Source organism: Balaenoptera acutorostrata, chromosome 8, assembly GCF_949987535.1.
Source record: "Balaenoptera acutorostrata chromosome 8, mBalAcu1.1, whole genome shotgun sequence".
Classification (NCBI taxonomy): Eukaryota; Metazoa; Chordata; class Mammalia; order Artiodactyla; family Balaenopteridae; genus Balaenoptera; species Balaenoptera acutorostrata.
The window spans coordinates 35259645-35282268 of record NC_080071.1 but is presented as its reverse complement, the minus strand read 5'-3'; the positions used below and the strand labels follow the sequence as shown (position 1 = coordinate 35282268).

Here is a 22624-nt window from a genome sequence, read left to right as displayed (position 1 = left end):
TTTAAAGGTTCTAGGCAAGCCCTCCCATACAGAAACTTATATTGGGCTAACTAATTTCTTCATCTAAGATGGCTAAATTATTTTTCAAACCTGAGAGGTACAGGGTGGGGTTACAGGGATAGTGATGGGGAGAAAAGAAAATCATTAGCAGAAATCCCATGTACCAATGCCATGCTGTTCTCACCTCTTGTAATAAATGGGGATGTCTCCAGAACTCTTACCAACTTCCTCCTGGTTCTTGTCCATCCAGAATGCCAAGAGAGCTCTCCAGAATCCCTTTGAAAGCTGATGGGTTGTGGAATCTGGGAGTAGAAGAGAAACAGAGAGCTGTGATCTGTCCCTCTGCTTCCAGGAAGGACACACAGAACCTAGTTTATATAAATAATAGTTACCTATCGTTTACAGCATCTAGGAAAGGGCTTCCAGTAGCTGGCAATTTACTCTAGTTCTCTGATTTCCTTTAAGGTTCCTAACTTTCTGATTTTTTTTTATTTTTTATTTTTCTGTTCTTCAGATTCTGGAGGAAGCCGACCCCCGATTTTGCCACCAGGAGGAAGACCCACATCTGCCAAACCTTTCTCTCCCCCAAGTGGCCCAGGGAGGTTCCCTGTGCCTTCTCCAGGCCACAGAAGCGGACCTCCAGAACCTCAGAGGAACCGAATGCCTCCCCCGAGGCCCGACGTGGGCGCGAAGCCTGATAACATTCCGCCTCCAGTGCCTAATACTCCAAGACCCGTTCAGTCAAGTCTGCACAACCGGGGGTCCATCCTAGTGCCCGGGGCCCCCAGGCAGCCCAGCCCCGGGCCGACTCCTCCCCCTCTCCCCGGAAATCGAGGGGCTGCTTTCGGTGGAGGCTCCACCCGCCAGACCCCGTCAGGCTCCTCCTCGCCCTTCTCCAACCGGCCTCCCCTTCCCCCTACCCCGAGCAGGGCCTTGGATGACAAACCCCCTCCTCCGCCTCCTCCAGTGGGCAGCAGGCCCTCCATCCACAGGGAGGCCGTCCCCCCGCCGCCCCCTCAGAACAGCAAGCCCCCGGTGCCCTCCACCCCGCGGCCTTCCCCCTCGGCGCAGGCCCCGCCCCCGCCCCCCAGCAGGCCGGGCCCTCCCCCAGTGCCCCCAGGGTCCAGTGGCGGCGGCGACGAAATCCCGAGGCTCCCACAGCGGAACCTGTCCCTCTCGTCGTCCTCGTCGTCCTCGTCATCTGCGCCTCCCTTACCTTCACCCGGGCGGTCGGGCCCTCTTCCTCCCCCGCCCAGCGAGAGACCCCCTCCTCCGGTGAGGGACCCACCGGGCAGATCAGGTATGGCCAGAGCGCGGTGAGTTGTGCCCCTGTGACCCAGCCAGCCCAGAAGTCACTACCAAGTGCACATGAAGAGAGCCCAACAAAAGCTTAAGAACTCTCAGGCTGCTTTGACCTTGGAAGTGACACATAACCCATATGATTTCCTCTTGACCTCACGTAACCTCTGAGGAGAGTGGGACCCATACTTCTGTCCACGTTTCCCAAGTGAGGAGACTAAGTAACCAATGAAGTGAAATGATCCCAAGCGAGTTAATAAAGAATAGGCAACTAACTCACCTTCCATCTCACCACTCTACGTGCCATCTCCTGAAAGGGAATTTCTGCTGTCTTAACTGGGAACTAAATTCCCATCTCCTGCAGGAGGGCCCATTATTCCAACAAGAAGGGCAGTTATTTAAGAGTGAATGAACTTCTCCTGTACTTCTCTTCATTGGTCAAGCTTTGACACATACTAGAGTCCATTTTGCTGTCTGTTCACATCTCTGACACATAGATCCCTTGGAGAATCAGATAAAGGTATAAGGCCTTCTCTCCATAAAAATGCTCATAAGCATAAACTCAAAATTGCCTGCTGTTTCATGGATTGAAGGACCTGCTGAAGCCCTTCTGTGTCCCCACCCAGGGCTGAGAAGCCTGGATCTAAGGGGAGAACCTGCACAGTGTGAAATGAAGTGTGGGGAGTCTGTACTCTCTCTCCTACTTACAATAGGTGCTTGTTTGTTTTCTGTTTGTTATTGATGGATTCAGAAGAACTATCTAGTTTTGGAATTTAACCTTACCATACCTACAGGATGTCTGGAAATGGGGCATTTTTTGCTCTGTGAGAAGCTAACTGACCTTTGACCCCCTGACCTCAGGAACCTAATAAACACTTTTTTAAAACAGTAGTCCTCAAACTTGACCACATACTGGAATCACCTGGGAGCTGTAAAAACCATGATGCCTGGGTTCCTACCCCAGGGCTTCTGGTTTCATTGGTCTGGGTTACAAACTGGGCATCAGGATATGTGGAAGCTCCCTGGTGACTGTAATGTGTAGCAAAGTTTGAGAACCACTCCTTCAAACCACTTTGCCAGGGAGAGTCAGCTACAAATATAAAAAGTTGGTAGTCTATTCAACCTAGACATTGTGGCATCTCATTAAGTATGCTTCAATGAACAAATAAGAACAAGTAGTCAGATGAATGAAATGCATCATTTTCTTCTTATCCAACAGGTATGGATTTTCCCCCAAAATGGTTGAGCTGTTTGCTTGGTTCTACCAAATGATTTAATCAACAGATTAAATATTCCCCCAAATAGGATAGGCAGTGATATATATTTGTTGTTTCTTTCAATTACATTAAGTCATACCTGTTTATTATACAAAATACATAAAAGTATAATGAAAATAAAAATCATCTATAATTCTGCCACCACCATCATCCAGATATAACATTGTTTATATACCCTTTCAGTCTTTTTAAAATGCATATATATACGTGTTTGCAAAATTAGTATCATACTACATATATTGTTTGCTAATTTGCTTTTTATTTAACATAGCTCATTAACATTTTCTGATATGACTAACTCTTCTTTTACAACCTGACTTTTAATGGCTGCATAATATTAAATCAAAAGTACCTTGGCTTATTTATTAGTCACGTGGTCATACAGGTCATCTCTAGAGTTTTGCTGTTGCAGATAATGCAGGGATACATTCTTGTAGCTAAATATTTGTGCACATCTCTGTGTATTTCTTTTGGATGAATTCCTAGGAATGGAATTTCTAGGACAATGGATGTGCATAGTAAACTATGGATTTCATAGGTATTGCCAAATTGGCCTCTAGAAAATTCCCACCAATTTACATTTCCACAAGGAACCTAGGAGAAGTCATCAAGGGCCATCTATATTTTGAGAGGTGGCTTGGCTTCATTGTTAGGGGAGTGTTTTAGAATTTGACAGAATGGAGTCAAATCCTATTCTTCCACTCATTAGTGTACTGATTTGGGCTCCTTAACCTTCCAACACCTCTGAGGCCTCACCTGCTGTCCTGACACTCCTCGGGGCTGTTGTAAGAATTAAATGAGACCAGTGTGTATAGTGGTTATCTTATTTCCCTGCATGTAGTAGCATTCAACAAATGATCATTTTCATTATTATACTGCCAACAGGAAATAGAAATCTGTTTTCTGTTATGCTTGCCTAGGTTTGGAGCAGAGGGCTGGAAGGTTGGAGAGTAAGGAACATGAACAGTTACTTTAAAAGAGAGATCAAGTTGATCAGGTTACATAGTACCAGGCCGCATAGTATTGGAAGTCTAGTTTGCATTCAGTGACAGTTATGTGGTGGTACTACCACTGCCATCAAGCCCACAGCGTGTGAGCCACTTCTCCCCCCAATAAATCTACTCATACTAAGTGGGACTCCAGCAGTGAGAAGCAGATGGGGCAATAAATAAACCCTACCAGATTAGGCACTGAAGACTCCTTGAGAGACGAACCAGGGCTGGGCATGCCTCCCCCCTCCATTAGAGATCTGAGCCAAGACTTCCAGACAGGAATATCTTTGATGGGTGGGTCATTCACTTTAAGGTCCTCTAGTTGGATTCTGAATCTGTAATTAACAAGACATATTTATATTTATAGCACCATAAGACGTTGTGTTTACATAAAGATGTCAGCATGTTGCTAGTGGAACACACCGCTGAAGGTCAGGAATAATTACTAAGGCCATTTTGATTTGCATGAGAAATGCTCAAGTTCTTTTTTTCTTTTTAAAAATTTACTCATGACCCAAATAGCCTCTGCATTTGGAGGATGGGAAAAGCAACATATGTTTCTTTGTACTATCAAAAAGAAGAATTTACTTTGAATTATTTACTAAGAACTTAAAATTTTCTGATTATACCACACCACTGCATTTTTAAAACATGGTTTCAAATACTATATAATACTTTTTATTTGCTTTTTGACTAAGTATTTCTGGCAACAGTGCAGTGAGAAAGGTGTTCCTTCGTAGACAGGAAATCAAGTTCCACAGGATAACCAGCCTGCACAGGGTCAGGATCCTGCACCAGCATTTATAGCCATGCACATTGATTAGCTGATTGTCACTCCCTCTGTTAATCGGACTCCCCAAAGAGGAAGAACCAAGAAGGAACTCTTACTGTTCTCGAGATGACTGATGTTTGGTTTCCTGATCTCGCTTCTGCCTGGAAATAGATCATATGCATCACAGAAACGTGCTTGTATAATTAGCAATAATACTATGCATTTAAAGAACTTAGTCCCTCTGGAGACCTAAAATAAGTTCATAACTATCTTACTTTTAAAACAGCATTTACTTAATAAGTAACATGTCACAGTAATTAGTTCAACAGCTATTTAAAAGGAATTTTAAATGTTTTTTAAAGTATACAGTTGTCAATATAAACAGATGATTGATTACCTATTGTCAACTGCATCACCTCCAATCTCAATACTAACTCAAAGCCAAACAGCCATTTAGCTATCAATGTGCACTTGTTCCATGTATGTGTGTACATTTGTGCATTTCCGTGCTTATATGTGTCTACTCATTTCTTGGCTAAACCTCCTAGGAAGTCTCCACCATTTCTCCACATTCCCTAGTAAAAGGGCATGTATCCAGCAGGCACTCAATAATTGCATGTTGATGACCATGATAATAGTAATGTAGGGTGTAAGGTATAGCACTAAATGTCATTTTTCTTTTGCTCCAGGCCCTCTCCCACCACCTCCTCCAATGAACAGAAATGGCAGCACATCTCGGGCCCTGCCTGCCACCCCTCAGTTGCCATCCAGGAGTGGAATAGATAGTCCCAGAAGTGGGCCCCGGCCTCCTCTTCCTCCCGACAGGCCTGGCACTGGGGTGCCTCCCCCACCTCCACCATCGACATCAATTAGAAACGGCTTCCAGGACTCTTCATGTGAAGGTGAGGTGTGGTCCCAGCTCCTTGGAAACGTACAAGCTATAGTAGGGCAGCAGTTGAATGGCAGGTGTGTTTGTGTCTGTTTGTGTGACCCTCACTGTTATCATACTGCACAGCACTAATCTAAGCACTCTAGGGCCCACCATGATTTCAAATGAAAAATAGTAATCCCCCTTCCTCCACTCCCCAAAAAGGCAGATCATTTTTCTGTGTTCCTTGTTTGAGTCTCATTTTGGTTAACTTGCCAGAGATTCCAGAATTCTGAAAAGAACCATTTTTGTAGCTAACCTTATTATACCTACCTTTCAGAACAGTTCGTGGTGGGTAAGAGGTCCAATGGCCTGCAGATACTGAGCAGCTTATCTCTGCCATTGTTATCAGAGGGTCCGAGTTATTCCTTCCACTGGTGAAGGAATAATTAAGAGAGGCATCCCGAACCTTAGTCCCCAGCTCCTGAGAGGGACTGGCTGGGTCCTCGTCACTCTAGTTAAAGTCACTTGGATCTGTCTTTGGTTTGATATGCAGACCAGTATATTTTATCGCTGTGCTAATCAGTGCCATTTGTAGCACACTTCCGGCTTTTCTCTAAACTTCTAGACATAAAACCAGAAGCGATCTCTGCCGTTCTCTCTGTATTTCATTCTGTGCCTTTCGTTACATAAGTCTTCAGAGCAGATTGTCTGTTACTGAAGATACTGTTTGTTTCTCTCCCTCAGATGAGTGGGAAAGCAGATTCTTCTTCCATCCGATTTCTGATTTGCCACCTCCAGAGCCATATGTACCAACAACCAAAAGTTATCCCAGTAAATTGGCAAGAAATGAAAGCCGGAGTGAGTATTTCTACAAGGGCAATTGGATGCCTTCATACTTGAGTAGCCTGGGTTATACACAGCTGAGGGTTGTATAGGAAATCCAGGTCTCTTGCCTGGAGTGGGGCGATTTCAGAGAAATCGCTCCTGGATTTGGAACCATATAAATTCTAGTAAACTCCCCTTCTACACTCATTGAGGAAAATGGAGACATCCAGAATGCATATGAGAAATGATTATTTTAATGTGTCATTACAAGGTCAAAATACCTTTAGTTTGCTAGTAGGTTAAATTTGATTATTTTGCTTGTTTGGACAATCTTTCCCCATTTTGATCTTCCTAAGATGGCACAATTAGAGCCATCTTCTATTCCTACTCGTTTTGAGACTGGCAGAATGTCTCACTAATTATAACAAAAACTCACTAACTGCTTTGATCATTTAAATATAATCATAACTTTACAGAGCATTACATGAAAATTTTAAGTATACCCATCATCTCTCCACATAACAGATATTTTCATTTTACCAGGTTCTCTTCTAATTTTTATCCATCCAATTCTGATTAATTTATATAGTTTAATAATTATAGAGTATGGGTTTTGCTGATGAGATTTATATAACATTGCTGAGTAAATGCTTCCCTATTTTTATCACATGGTTTTTATTCTACAGAATTCCATCAAGTCAGCATATAATAATTTAGTTTACCATTATTGGACATTTAGATTGCTTTTTTCCTTATAGATGTAATGCTACCATAAAGAAGTGAATCAATTTTCCCCTACTGAAAAGAAATACGTGAACAAGAAGAGGAAATAGAAAAACTGATATTTCACAACAATAAGTGTATAGAACGAAGGAAGAATTAGCATGAAATATACATGTTTCACTGATGAGGCCCCATCTTGTAGCAGCCTTAGCTTCAGAACCAAACTCCCAAGCCAGAAATGAGTGGAGAAAAAGTATCTGAGCATGTCAAAGAACTGTCACATGACCCTAGCCTTGTCCTCACTGCCCAGCAGAGCTCCTTCACGTACTCTGAGCCTACTGACTCTTTCTTAACACACAGTTCTTAATTTTTGCTTGGTTGGTTCCCAGCCTTAGAGCAGATTAATATCAGCTGAAGTCAAGGTTGGTTAGAAGCAAAATCACTGACTTTGGGGAGAACAGATAGGTGGCAGTCTTGGGTTAAAGGAGGAGCTAGGAACACAGAGCTCTGCTAGGTATCACAGCACTGGGCAATACAGATGTTTCTGTTGGGTTATTAAGAACAAGACAAATTGTGCTTTGTGCTTCTGTTGAAGAATTCAAAGAATTAGAAAATATTTTAGAAAAATTTCCCTGAAAAAAATGCCAGAAGTAAACAGAATATTGCTGCTTGAAAGGACAAGTTTAATTCCTAGAAAGACTTATTTATGTGGAATACTGCATTCTAGATGATGCCTAATAAAAGAGGCATAACTGTAATAAAATTATCATACAAGAGTTGGTGGTTGAAATTTTTGGTGAAAAAGTCTTCACGTGGGTACAGTATCCTCGAGTTCTCTCTCTCCCCACCCCACTCTGTGCTATTTATATATTTACGTCAATAACAGAACCATCCTCCCCAGCCCCTCTAGATTTTTAATTTAATAGCTGAACACATTCCTTCCCCCCAACTTCCTGTCTTTATGACTGTCCGCAGCTTGAGGATTGGAACTAGGCCCTGCTCACTACCGCATCTTCCGAAAGTGGCACAGAGCTTGAAATACAGCAGCATTTAAAAATATTTCTTAGATCGGTAAATTAATTTCCACAGCCCTCCAAAAATGTTTTTGTAGGTTTAAAAAAATATTTCTAGCATTGGGCAATGTTTAATATTTTATAATGATAACGGATCATCTCTCTAACACAAATAAAGTACTATGGAGTGGTTTTATCCTGCTCCTGTACCTGCCTCAGCCTCCAGGCCCGCTGCCTGGTAGGGCACGCAGACAGCCCTGAACAGTGCCTCCTAATTGCAGCTTTGCACAAGGCCAGCCCTTGTTTTGCTCAACATTTGTGGTGTGTCAACTGACAGTCAAGGCTCCGTGACAGATAGCTGATTTACATCCAGATGAGTCTTTCCTCAGGTCCCTGCCCAAGAAAAGACTTGGTTGGGATAAAAAGAGGAAGAGGCAAGGTAATGGACTGCCACTGTTTTCCTCTAATTCTTCCCCTCGCTCAGAGATTTGTTCTAACTCGGGAATCCCGAAGTGGGCTACTTTGGTTGCTGTCAGGGAAGTGGTGGCCTGCTGAGGAATCCATCAATGCCAGTGCACCTGAGTCTCAGAACCGTGGCCTTAGCAGACCTACTCGATGGACACGAGTCCCTGGTAGACCTACTCACAGCATCTGAGCACCTGGCTTCATGCCTAACACCTGTTAGATCCTCAAAACAAAATGTGCATGGGACAAATGAATTTTTAAACTGTGAATGGATTTTAAACCTAATTATGGCATGCTCACAGCCCATGAATATGCATAGTTTTTAAAAGAACACTATCAATAGAGTGAAGAGAAAACCCATGAAATGGGATAAGATATTTGCAAATAATATATCTGATAAAAGATTAATATCTGGAATACATAAAGAATTCCTACAATTCAACAACAACAAAACAACCCAATTTTTAAAATGGGTTGAATACTTGCATAGATATTTCTTGAAATAAGATATACAGCTTGCCAATAAGCACATAAAAAGATGCTCAACATCACTAATCATTAGGAAAACACAAATAAAACTACAAATAAAACTACCACTTTACACCTATTAGGATGGCTGCTATCAAAAAAGCATTGTTTAGAAATTAGAAGATACCTAAATGCCCAACAAAAGGGGAATGATTAGATAAATAAACTATAGTATACTTATATAATAGAATGCAATGTGTCATTAACAATTATATTTGTAAAGAGTAATGACTTTGAAAAATGTTCAACTGGACTATATATGATCCTGTTTTTGGAAGAAAAAAGGGAACTGTTTATATATGGAGAATATATACATAATGTTATTGGTTATCTCTGGGTGGTAAAAGCATTGGTGAATTTTTGTTTTGTTTTTCTCATCCATATTTTCTCAATCTATAATATATATATTATATATAATGTATAATCACACATACTATGTGAAGAGAAAAAAAGTGACTTTTTAAAAACTTTAACTTCGCACAAGTACTTGGTAGCCAGTGGTAGGTCATCCTTCTCTAGTACAATTTGTTCAGATCCTTACTTGCTTCTTCCCTTCATTTCTCATGCACATGTGCAAGTTATTTACAGCCTTGATCATGGGGTGGGGGCGGGTAGTGGGTTCTTTTGCAACCATTCTTAAGTCTTACAGTGAGAACATAAGCTTTCTAACCAAAATTTATATTTTGTCTATTTTTTCATCAAGGTGGATCCAACCGAAGAGAAAGGGGTGCCCCACCCCTTCCTCCTATCCCGAGGTGATCCTTGCCTGCTCTTCTCCACCCAAGCCCAAGAGCTCCTTCTGCTGTTGCTGTCCGAGTCGCACACCCTCTTTCTCTTGTCTTCCCTTGTCCCCTTCATGATGGCAATAGGGAAGAAGGGAGGTGATGTGGGAATGCGTGTGTGCAGGGTGGGTATGCAGTAAAGAAATGCACCTCGCTTTTTGTATTGTGTATATTCTTAAAGCTATTGCTTGCTTCAGCTATATAGCCTGTTGGCTGCTTTGGGGATCAGTATAGGCTTTTGTGGCAAGTAGGCAGCGATGAATTGTGTCCCAGCTTTCAACCAATGAAATTCAAACATTCACTGCTTTTTTGCTACAGATCACAATATTAAGGTCCCTGAGAGCTGTTTTGCTTCCCTGCCTTTTTTGCATGTTTGGCCTCCTGTTTCCATGAACCACAGACCACCTAAGCAAGTTGCTCATGTGAAATGTTTGCAGTTACAGGCTGTCCAATCTTTGGCGGTCTGGGACAGAGCTGTCCAATAGAAATATAATGTGAGTCACATATACATTTTACAATTTCTAGTAGCCACATTAAAAAGAAAAATAGGTGAAATTAATTTTAATATATTTTATTTAACCCTGACATCCAAAATATCATTTCAACCTGCAATCAATATAACAATTTTAATGAGATATTTTATATTCTTTTTTTGGTACTAAGTCTTCAAAATCTGGTATGTATTTTACACTTAGAACACATCTCCATTCAGACTTGTCACATTGCAAATGCTCAATAGCCACACATGGTTGGTGGCTACCATGTTGGACAGCGCAGGTCCAGAAGATAGAGGCTAGTGCAAAAACCTCTTGTTTAAAAAACAAAAAAAGCAAGATAAGCTTTAGCAATTCAAGAGGTAACTAAAAATAAAGTTAGGACCCAACACCTTGTTTGGCAAACAGCTTTCCTTAGATTTTGCTCCCTTATTTTCCCTCTTCCCTGGAAATCTGTATACAGATGTTGCTTCACAGTACCAAGGTCAGAAATTGATATAATAGGGTTTACAGTCACGTGGAATAAAGCCATTGGAAAGAAACTGAAAGCCAGTTGGGGCTCTGGGGCTTAGAAGCAGCTGCCCTGAGCTCATCTGTCGGTTGGCCTCCTGCCTTATGCATCGGAAGTGGCTTCATTCCTCTCCAGCCCAGCTTGCTCCTCAGGGCAGGAGGCTCATAGGCTCCACAGTTGTGGGGAAAGTCAGGGAAAGGTAGCAAATCAGAAATGTGGAAGAAGGGGACGGTTTTGAGTTGATGACGAAACTAAAAATCTAAATCTGATGATTACGGGGTTGAGAGAAAGAGACTGCTGCAGGAAATTGGAGGGAACTTGTTTTGAATCTTTCTGGGAGAATCATTTGCCTTGGATCTATGCAAATAAAGCTCCCCCAGAGGACCATAGGGATGAGCCAGCCTTGCCCTTTTTGTATGGTTTTGTTTACAAAACTTTACTGGGACTTTTAAATCTAGCTATACACTTGGAAAAAAAGATTTCCATTTAGATGTTTTATATGGTTAATTATGTTTAAAATTTACCATTACTTATTTTTTTAAAGTTCACGGCTATATATGTATATGTATATCTACCTAAACTTTGTATTATGGTTTCAGTGAATTGTTCATGTTTTACTGGGAGATGCTAACAAGAAATCAATCCAAAGAAAAATTTGAAAGAAGCATTCCTATTTATAGGATAAATGTTTCATTTATATAAAAGCAAAAGAACTTAGAGTTCTAATAATGGGATGTCTAATAAATTATGAAGTTGCCCATTTCAATCTGTTGTATTTTTATAACTTTCCTTGCCAAAGTCCTGGGCTTATTAAGTACATTAGAGAATTTGGGTTCCCCGCCCACCACCATTAATTTGTCTTTCATACGTTCACTCGGGGGCCTTTACCCAAAGAAAATCAAGAAACATAAAGGTGTAACAAGCTTGGCAAAGTATTTTCAAAAAAGGTTTTTAATCTCTAATATTTTGGTAATATAGCAGCATCATTTTATTTTGAATTCTTTGATCAGATATCAATAGTTGGTAAAAATCCCTATGATAAAGCCTAATGACCCACTTCAGAAAAGATGGAGTTGGGCCTTCCTAGCAAATATGGCAGAGAAAAGTCTGACCCAAAGAAAATGGGTCTGATTTTTGTAAGGTGTAGTAAGTATGGCCAATATCCTTATATATCCCAACTTTGCAGATACCATCCTAAGTTTCAAACAGGGTCACAGCTCAAAGTTGCTATTCATCCAGGATAGAGATGTTTTAAAATGTATTTTTTAAGTGAATATTCCATTAATACATGTACACCCTTTCTTTGAAAGTTAGAAACCTAATCACATCCCAAAGTTTGAATAAGTTCTATGCTAAAATCTTCAACTATAGCAGATCACAAAAATTAATAGTTACTTCCCTGAAACCAGAGCTTACATATGTTTTTTCCCCATAAAATTTCCAGATAAATGTATTCAAGATGCAATACAGTATCTTAATATTCACATATTTTATATTGAAATGTATTACAGTATTAAAATTCAGTGTTCAGTATTTATTTCAGTATGCATTTTATTTAGTAAAAACCAAGAAAACTGTTTAATCCAGTGGTGCCTTACTTGGTGATTTGCGAGAAATTGACTTTTTATGTCTAAGTAGCAGATTATTTGCATATTTGTAAGAACTGTTAGGCCTTTATAGTTTAACTTGTAATACCAATTTTGTTATTTTAGTAGCAGAAATGTGATGACTGTTAAAGTGCCCAAAATTTTCTGGCATGAAATTAATTTTTCCCTATTTATAGTCAGGGACTGTAAAGAAAGAAAATGTTTTTCATACCACTGCATTATGTAAACATGCACATTTTGGTACCTATGTCATCAGGGTAGTTTATATGGTGGGGTAGGACCTACCCTAGACATCTGTGTCTTTGTAAGTTAGCCAGACAATAAATAAATGCAGAATGATAAGACTGTCATCTGGTGGGTTTTATTTTAAGTACTCTCTATGCAAATATAAATAAATGAAAAAGCAAGTGTCTGTTTTCTGCTTTATACTCTGGTAAAGAAAGACAAACTCAAAAAAAAAGAAGAAGAAGAAGGTCCACAAAGTAAGTAAATATTCAGTGCATCCACTTTCTAATCCCCTTGATTTCCTGAGAAGTTGCATTTTAGTCAAAATCTGTAGTCTGCGTACTTGAGGCAAATGCTTCTTCTACTCTGAAGTAAATGATGGATGGTGGAAGCAATGGAAGATGTAATTACAAAGATTATCACTGACACTGATAAATAAGGAAAGGCCAATGGGAATTTAGGAGGCCTGATAGTTTTTCCGTTTTGGGGGGTTTTTTTGGACAATTACTGTATTTCTAAAAAAAAAAAAAAAAAAAAAAAATTTGAAAACTGAACTTTAACATTTGTAAAAACATTCTTAATTTATAGCTTCAATAAATTCAGTACCAAGCTCTACTACAATAACCTTTCTTTCTGGACACAAAAATTCTCTTTTAAAAACTCCATTGATCATTCCCATTGTGATCTCAGAGACACAGTAACCTACTTAAGTGCTTAAGATGGAAAAAGCACAGAGAAAACCTTAAGTTAGTTGTCTTTGACTTTTAAAATCCCTCTCCAATCTCCAGGTTAGTGTAGCTTCCTTCAGTCTTGGTAATCTTGACACTGAAGCATAACTGACATTGACCTTTGCCCCTTTCCTCCTTGGGGACGCCACTGGAGGGCAGGCAGAAGCACAAGATTTAATTTCCCCCACCTGGCTTCCTAGACAGGAATTAATTGTAAACATATCTATTCCTTTCCTAACTGCTTTATCTCTTTTATTGGCTTTCCAACCTCACTCTTCTCCTGCAATTATCCCCAACAAGCAATAAATTCACTTACAGAATTTCTCAGGGTTCAAAAAAAGGTATCCAGAAGTGAATTCAGGTATACCAGAATTCCGCATTAGGGACACATGCAATGGGGGAGGTGGTATGCATCTGCTGTTCCTTGTCTCTATGACTACGATGTCCTCTCTTCTCTTGGTCTAACTTACTCCTCAGTTTTCAAAATCTCATCTTTTGCTGACTGCTTGAATATATTTGGCAGGGACTTACTTTACCCCCCTCAACATTACTGAGGGACTTACTTCCCTGGTGGCACAGTGGTTAAGAATCCACCTGCCAATGCAGGGGACACAGGTTCGATCCCTGGTCCGGGAAGATCCCACATGCCACGGAGCAAATAAGCCCATGTGCCACAACTACTGAGCCTGCGTTCTAGAGCCCATGAGCCACAATTACTGAGCCCATGCCCCACAGCTACTGAAGCCCACATGTCTAGAGCCCGTGCTCTGCAACAAGAGAAGCCACCGCAATGAGAAGCCCACACACCGCAACGAAGAGTAGCCCCCGCTTGCCGCAACTAGAGAAAGCCCACATGCAGCAGCAAAGACCCAACGCAGCCAAAAATAAATTTAAAAAAGAAAAAAAAATTACTGAGACTTCTTCATGCTGCTGTCCACAGGTATTTGTTAGTCCATGCTATGACTATATCACATTTATTTATTCATTTCACTGTTGATGGAAATTTCAGGTTGCTTTCAGTCTTTTTATTTATTACAAATAATGCTGTTATAAATAATTGTATACTTGTCTCCTGGTGTACATGTGCAAGAATTTTGCTAGTGTCTATAAGTGTGTAGGAATGGAATTGACGGGTCAACTTTAATAGGTGACGCACTGATTTCTACTGTGCTGCAGCATATGTGACATCCTCTTGCTGCATGTCTTTATGAACACTTGATTATCGGCAAGGTTTTTAGAGACGTTTCTTTAGCATTTCTTTATTTATTTTTTATAAATTTCTTTATTTATTTTTATTTTTGGCTGTGTCAGGTCTTCATTGCTGCACACGGGCTTTCTCTAGTTGTGGTGAGCAGGGGCTACTCTTCGTTGTGGTGCGTGGGCTTCTCATTGAAGTGGCTTCTCTTGTTGCAGAGCATGGGCTCTAGTAGTTGTGGCACGCGGGCTCAGCAGTTGTGGCTCGCGGGCTCTAGAGCACAGGCTCAGCAGTTGTGGCGCACAGGCTTAGTTGCTCTGTGGCATGTGGGATCTTCCCGGACCAGGGCTCAAACCCGTGTCCCCTGAATTGGCAGGCAGATTCTTAACCACTGCGCCACCAGGAAAGTCCCTCTTTAGCATTTCTTGTAAAGCTGGTTTGGTGGTGCTGAATTCTCTTAGCTTTTGCTAGTCTGTAAAGTTTTTGATTTTCTCCATAAAATCTGAACGAGAGCCTTGCTGGGTAGAGTATTCTTGGTTAAAGGTTTTTCCCTTTCATCACTTTAAATATATTTTTCCACTCCCTTCTGGCCTGTGGAGTTTCTGCTGAAAAATCAGCTGATAACCTTACAGGGATTCCCTTGTATGTTATTTGTTGCTTTCCCCTTGTTGCTTTTAATATTTTCTCTGTCTTTAATTTTTGTCAATTTGATTAATATGTGTCTCAGTGTGTTCCTCCTTGGGTTTATCCTCTATGGGCCTCTCTGTGCTTCCTGGATTTGCGTGAGTGTTTCCTTTCCCATACTAGTGAAGTTTTCAGCTATTATCTCTTCAATATTTTTTCAGGCCCTCTCTCTCTGTCTTCTTCTGGGACCTCTCTAATGTGAATGTTGGTACATTTAATGTTGTCCCAGAGTTCTCTTGGACTGTTCTCACTTCTTTTCATTCTTTTTTTCTTTATTCTGTTCCACAGCAGTGATTTCTACCAATCTGTCTTCCAACTCACTTATTTGTTGTTCTGCCTCATTTATTCTGCTTTGATTCCTTCTAGTGTGTTTTTCATTTCAGTTACTGTATTGCTCATCTCTGTTTGCTTGTTCTTTAAAGCTTCTAGCTCTTTATGAAACATGTCTTGTATCCTCTCAGTTGGTGCCTCTATTCTTTTTCTGAGACCTTGGATCATATCTACTATCATTACTCTGAATTCTTTTTCAGGTAGATTGCTTATCTCCACTTCACTTAGTTGTTCTTCTGGGATTTTATCTTGTTCCTTCATCTGGAACATATTTCTCTGCTGTCTCATTTTGTCTAACTTTCTGTGTTTGTGGTCTCTCTTCCTCAGGCTGCAGGATTGTAATTCTTCTTGGTTCTGGTGTCTGTGCCCTGGTGGGTGAAGTTGGTCCAGGGGCTTGTGCAGGCTTGCTGGTGGGAGGGACTGGTGCCTGCCCACTGGTGGGTGGAGGTGGGTCTTGTCACTCTGGTGGGCAGAGCCGTGTCAGGCAGCTGTTAACTCAGGATGACTTTAGGCAGCCTGTCTGCTGATGGGTGGGGCTGCGTTCCCACCCTGCTGGTTGTTTGGCCTGAGGTGTCCCAGCACTGGAGCCTGCAGGCTGTTGGGTGGGGCCAGGTCTCAGTGCCAAAATGGCAACCTCTGGGAGAGCTCACGCTGATGAGTATTCCCTGGGGCGTCCGCCACCGGTGTCCTTGCCCCCCAGTAAGCCACAGTTGACCCCTGCCTCCCCAGGAGACCCTTGAAGACTTGCAGGTAGGTCTGCCCCAGGCTCCTATGGTATCACAGCTTTGCCTTGGGTCCCAGTGCACATGAAACCCTGTGTGTGCTCTCCAAGAGTGGAATCTCTGTTTCCCCTTGTCCTGTGGAGCTCCTGCACTCAAACCCTGCCAGCCTTCAAAGCCAAATGCTCTGGGCGTTCCTCCTCCTGATGCCAGACCCCCAGGCTGGGGAGCCTGACATGGGACTCAGAACTCTCATGCATGTGGGAGAACCTCTGTGATATAATTATTTTACAGTTTGTGGGTCACCCACCCAGCAGGTATGGGTTTTGATTATATTGCAAAAGCACCCCTCCTACTGTCTCCTTGTGGCTTCTTGTCTTTGGAAAGAATATCTTTTTTGGTAGGTTTGAGTCTTTTTTGTTAATGGTTGTTCAGCAGTCAGTTGTGATTTTGGTGTTTTCATGAGAGGAGGTGAGCTCAAGTCCTTCTACCCACCATTGTGTCTCCAACTCTGATAGTTTTTTAAATTATCTGCTCTGTGTTTGTATACATACCTTACTATAGTATAATGGTTAAGAGATTAGGAATACCTGCTTTCACCTCTTCCTTCAAGTCACTTAATTGCTCTAAGCCTCAGTTTCCTTATCTAGAAAGTGAGAAACTATCTTATGGTATTAATAAGTGCATTAAATGAGATAATGTAATCAGTGCTTAGAATAATGATTTATTCTAAGCACTCAATAAGTGATGGCCACTATTAGTAGAAATAAATATTTATTTAATGATCCCAAATTAACTGGAACCAAACTGACCAGACGGGGATGAACTAGTGTACTATTTTTTTTATAACTATTTATTTTTGGCTGCGTTGGGTCTTCGTTGCTGCGTGCGGGCTTTCTCTAGTTGCGGCGAGCAGGGGCTACTCTTCGTTGCGGAGCACAGGCTTCTCATTGCAGTGGCTTCTCTTGTTGCGGAGCAGGGCTCTAGGTGCACAGGTTTCAGTAGTTGTGGCACGTGGGCTCAGTCATTGTGGCACACGGGCTTAGTTGCTCCAAGGCATGTGGGATCTTCCTGGACCAGGGATCGAACCCATGTCCCCTGCATTAGCAGGCGGATTCTTAACCACTGCACCACCAGGGAAGTCCCTAACTAGTGTACTTTTAAAGGAAAGGGACAATAGCAGAAAAACTATCTGTATCAGAAATGTAAAGCAAACTCTAGACAGAGGTCACTTGATGTGCTGTCAGTCCCTCACACCTCACGGGCCTGGGAAATGAAAATTCCTATTGCTTCAGTAATAAAAGAAATTATTAGATTCAATTTGAAATCATAGAAATTAAGACCTGGAATCAATCTCATATATAGGGCAGCCTTAGACTTTACGATCCACAGTGGAACACTTTTGAAAGTGGAAGGGAATGCTAATCATAGTCACCTTGGTACAACTGGTATAAATCAGGGCTGCCTTGGCAAACTGGGCCATGTGGTCCCCCACTCAGAGGTCATCAACTCCAGTCCTCTGATCTTGCAGATGGGTAATTTAAGACCCCAAGTAACATACTACCGATGGCTAAGCAGCATTACTCTGCACCACACCATACTCCCTTCTTTATAATCCTTCCTACCTCTAGCTAAAGTCTCTGTTTCATGTGTCTTTCAAATTTGCTGGAAAGAAAGGTCAAATGACAAGTTACAGAGTCAGAGAATGAACCCTGGACACACAAACTTGGATCTGAATCCTAGCTCTGCCACTTGCTCCCTGGAAGGCCACCAACAAGTTATTTTAGTCCTGAGATCTAGTTTTCCTCCACTGCAAAATGATTACAAGGCTTAAATAAATATACAGACATCAGCAAAATATCGGCATATGTCAGGCGCTCAGTGAAAGTTCCATTTCCTAATCCTTTTGCTGTGAAACCTAGGCCATATTCAGGAAGGAATTTTCAGTGCACTCAAAAGAGTCTGATAAAATTTAATTACAGAATTCTTAGGAATAAAAAATGCTTTCAAAACTATCCTTATCTGTTCAAACTGGAACCATTCATTTGGTTCATTCATCCATTCAAGAAATTTTTATTGAGCACTTACAGCTACACCACAATTAAACCAATGTCCCCACCATAATTCTACCGGTCAAATGATCTCTGAGAGGCAGTTAAGGAGGCCAGCATTCCTGTTCCCACCAGGCACGGGTGCTACTTCAGTCACCCAAGCAACAGAGGACTTTCTATTAAGGCTGGAAGTGAATACTTTATTTTCCCCCTCTAAGTAATTATTTGGTTTCTTTTCTCCTTAAACTCAGTGGGTAAATTACATTGATTGATTTTTTTTTTTTAATTCTTAAACCTACAGGAAAATTGGAAAAAAGAAAGGACTGTATTTTTAAAAAGTTTTGATGGCCAATAAATGATGGGGTTTTTTTGTTGTTGTTTTTGATTAATTTGAAAAGTCAACTCAAGGATTCCCAGTTCCCTAAGCATTCCAATTAACTGAAGGCTTCCTGGATGCATAATTTACAGTGGCCCCTTCTCTGCTGTCTTCCCTACAACCTGGCTTCCCTCCACTCTGAGCACTTGGCACTTAATGTCTATCTCTGGAGCTACATTTAGCATATACATGTGTCTCTTACTGGTAAATGTTTGGAAATGCCCCACCCATCAACATTCTATCACAAATCCCTTTGTCTTAAAATGTTGCTTCCATTATTACAGAGGCACATTTACAGGAAGCTAATGAAACCAGCTTTGTGACCTCCACTTGCAAGGACTGATCCCTTCTAATTACTCACTTTTATATCAAATATTTAAATTTATGATTATATAGGGTTTTTTTTTTTTTTAACAATAGAGCACCCTAAATTGTCTAAAGCTTCAGGCCTCACAAAACCTGGATCTGTCCTTGCATTATGGCCCTCCCTAGCTTCTGATGCAGAACCTGAACAAAGTGGATGTCTTAAAAACTTTAAGCCACAAGCTTTCCGTAAGAGTGACATGAGAATCCCAGATAAATATGAGACAGCAAAAGTGTTTGCCTCCTCTCTACTAATAGAGTGGCCTATAGATATCAATATTTCTAAAATCATTCAGTCATTGCACTGCCCACATTGCATTAGAGTCAGTTAAAGGCCCCACAATGTCACCTATCTAGGAAAACATGTTCGACTTTTGAGGTGCCTGGGAAACAAGTCTGGATGTTATTAGACATCGAGCTCAAACTTAACTTAAATCTTGACCAGGAAGATGCCTGTCAGAATACCTGTAATACCCATCATGGACTTAACACAAATGTGTTTTAGTCAAGAGTAATTCCCACCCTTTTCCTGTTTTCTGTTTTCTTAAGTTAGTAAGTTAAAGGTCACCTGTCAAAATGCTATCTATTTCAGATAAGTCCCTGAAACGAATAGCAGCAGATAATTGAGAAAACCCTAATGCTTTATGGAGTTATTGTATTCCCCTAGGTGCATTTTCACATTTATTCATTTAAATCATCAACAAACACTGATAAACTATGATTTATTGGACTTCCCTGGTGGCACAGTGGTTAAGAATGTGCCTGCCAATGCAGGGGACACGGGTTCGAGCCCTGGTCTGGGAAGATCCCACATGCCACGTGCACTGAAACTACTGAGCCTGTGCTCTACAGCCCATGAGCCACAACTACTGAGCCCGCGTGCTGCAACTACTGAAGCCTGTGAGCTGCAACTACTGAAACCCACGCACCTAGAGCCCATGATCCGCAACAAGAGAAGCCACCACAATGAGAAGCCCGCGCACCGCAACGAAGAGTAGCCCCTGCTCACCTCAACTGGAGAAAGCCCACGCACAGCAATGAAGATCCAACGTGGCCAAAAAGAAATTAATTAATTTTAAAAAACTATGATTTATTAAGCATTGGAAATACAAAGATCTGCATTGTACAATAGGAAATACTAGTCCTAGAACCAAAGAGGTGAGTTTAAATTCTAGATCCAACAAGAACTTCAGCCAGTAGGCACAACCTCATTCTACCACTGGTTCTGGAATGCTCCTCACAACTAACACAGGTCTGTTTGGTTGGCTGTGTGCATGAAAGGAAAATTCCCCCTTGATGTTTACTGCTTAGACGTACTCTTGGAGCCAAAAGCATGGATAGGTCCCAAATGAAGCCACCGTAGAAAAATGGAAAAACTTAGCTAACACAGTAGTGTAAACATGGTAAGTTTATACCATCAAGACACTCTTCCTAATTTACTTATCTGGATGATGACATTTATCTATTGTCTTTATTTTTCATATAACTACCACAAATTATTGATCATCTACTATGTACTACAAAGTGTGCTAAGGTCTTTGCAAATATTACATACGTTATTTGCAAATATTACATATGTTATTATGAATCTCTATGACTTTACATGTGGTGAAATCAAAATTAGAAATTTACCTCAAGCCACTTATCTTGAATGGATCCAGAAGTCAAACTCAAGGCTGAGTAAATAAATTTGAATGAGGAGACATAATATCATTGTCCACTTTTTCTTTGCCAGTTCTAAAAAATACTGATATTTCACAGAAGCAAGGACATTTTAATAAGCCAAAGCAAGGGAAGACCTAATCTTAGAAAAAAAGACAGACTCAAGCAAACACCTCGACCCTCCTCACTCCACTCCACGGTGTGGCACTGGATCTAGGGTGGTCAGGACCTGGGTAAAGACTTGAGCTAAGGACTCAGAGGCAGCCCAGGACATAGTCCAGGTGGGGCGGTGGCAGCCACAGTTGGCGCTCACTCAAAGCAGCACTCCAGAAGCAGCTCAAACTTCTGACAGCAACGTGGCCGTCCAGATTTTCCACAGCTGCCTCACTGCATGCCCCAGCCCAAGCTGAGCCAATGCTCTGGCCCCGCTCCAGTCCCACTCACTCCATGGCAGCACAGCACTAGATCTGGGGCAGCCAAGACCAGGGAAAAGATGCAACCATGGGCTGCATCGAGCAGAGCTGCAGACTTCTACACAGGCAACACACTGGTCCTCTATAAGAGCACAAGCCCCACTTGCTTCAGCACTCCCCTCCTTTGGGGCAAAGGTCCCAGTGTGGGAGAAGGAAAAATACACACTTAAAGGGAACAGAGCCAGTGCAAGCCTGACCCTCAGGGCTTCTGCTCCAGCAACTAGGGATCAGACCCCGCCCCTGCCAGGACGATGACAGCCAGCGAGCAGAGAGGAAGTCCCACCTCAAACTGTGCACAGGCTCTAGCTCCTCCATCACCAGCCACACTCCCTACCAAGGTGAAAGCAGCCAGCACAACCTGAGGAAAGACATGATTGGCATCCACATAACTTCCAGCCTTCCCACCAAAGGCTCTGGGCACACGCGCTCTGCGTAGGGAGGCTCCCACATGGGAACACCTCTTTAAGACCACAATAGGTAACGGTTTACCTAAATTCACAGACAGAGAAAGTTAAGTAAAATGAAAAGGAAGAGGAACTACTCTCAATTGAAAGAACAAGAGAAAACCCCTGAAAAAATAAATAATGAAACAGAAATAAACAATTTACCAGATAAAAAATTCAAAACAGGGTGGCATTCTGGCACAGAGTGGGGCCGGCACAGCTAGTCGGGGGAGGGCATGGAGTGGGGCCCCCTCCCTCAGCCATGAGTTCCACCTCATCCCTCCCCCCCCGCCGGTGAGGCCCACCTGACCGAACTATCCCCTGTGGCACAAGCCCAGGGTGGCTCCAGGCGCCCCTCCAGCAGAACCCCACCATGGGCAGCCAGAGCTCCAAGGCTCCCCAGGGCAATGTGACCGCCAAGGAGGCAGCAGGCACTCCCCCCACAAAGGTCAATGGACAGGAGAACGGCCGCAAGAACGGCCGCGTGAAAAGCAGGGGAGACTTATCCCCCAAAGGTGAAGGGGAGTCGCCCCCTCCCCCATGAATGGAACAGAGGAGGCAGCTGGGGCCACTGGCATTGCCATCAAGCCAGCACCCCCTAGCCAGGGCGCTGAGGCCAAGGGGGAGGAGACCCCCAAGAAGAAGAAGACATTCTCTTTCAAGAAGCCTTCCAAATTGAGTGGCCTGGCCTTCAGGAGAAATCGGAAGCAGGGGGGGATGATCTGTCTGCCTCGTCACCCACAGAGGAAGGGCAGGAGCGGTGGCGGGGGGTCGGTGCCTGCAGCGAGGAAGGCACTGCCCAGGGAGGGAAGGCTGCCGCTACCCGAGAGCCAGGAGCCCCAGGCCAAAGGGGCAGAGGCTGGTGCTGCCTCCAAGGGAGGAGACACAGAAGAGGAGGGCCCCAGGCACAGAGCCATCCACTGCTCGGGCCGGAGAGTGGCCCTACACCAGCAGGCGGGAAGAATGAGTAGCTGGGTGGGGGCAGGTGCGTGATCTCTAAGCTGTAGAAACTGCGCTGTCCTTGTGGTCACTGCCTGGACCTGGTGCCCTGGCTGCCTTCCTGCGTCCAGAAGGGAAGGGGCTGTTGCCCCTTAGCCACGTTCCCTCTCCTCCTCTCCCTCTTGTGGATTCTCCCATCACCCATCTGGTCTTCCTCTTAAGGCCAGTTGAAGATGGTCCCTTGCAGTTTCCTAAGTTAGGTTAGTGATGTGAAATG

General features: G+C 42.5%; 1 protein-coding gene and 1 pseudogene across 5 annotated transcripts in view; both read left to right on the top strand.

Annotated features, from left to right (window-relative positions):
- WIPF1 (WAS/WASL interacting protein family member 1) overlaps positions 1 to 12509 on the top strand; it is a 121282-nt gene extending 108773 nt beyond the window's left edge. For all 5 annotated transcript variants that reach the window (XM_057550735.1, XM_057550736.1, XM_057550737.1 and 2 more), the window contains 4 exons: positions 515 to 1300; positions 5030 to 5242; positions 5956 to 6069; positions 9469 to 12509. In XM_057550735.1, coding sequence (XP_057406718.1) covers positions 515 to 1300; positions 5030 to 5242; positions 5956 to 6069; positions 9469 to 9524 — 1169 coding nt within the window. In that variant the 3' untranslated portion in view covers positions 9525 to 12509. The remainder of the gene's footprint in view (positions 1 to 514; positions 1301 to 5029; positions 5243 to 5955; positions 6070 to 9468) is intronic.
- A 9272-nt stretch (positions 12510 to 21781) lies between these two features.
- Positions 21782 to 22379, top strand: LOC103012041 (MARCKS-related protein-like; annotated as a pseudogene).
- Positions 22380 to 22624: the final 245 nt, after the last annotated feature.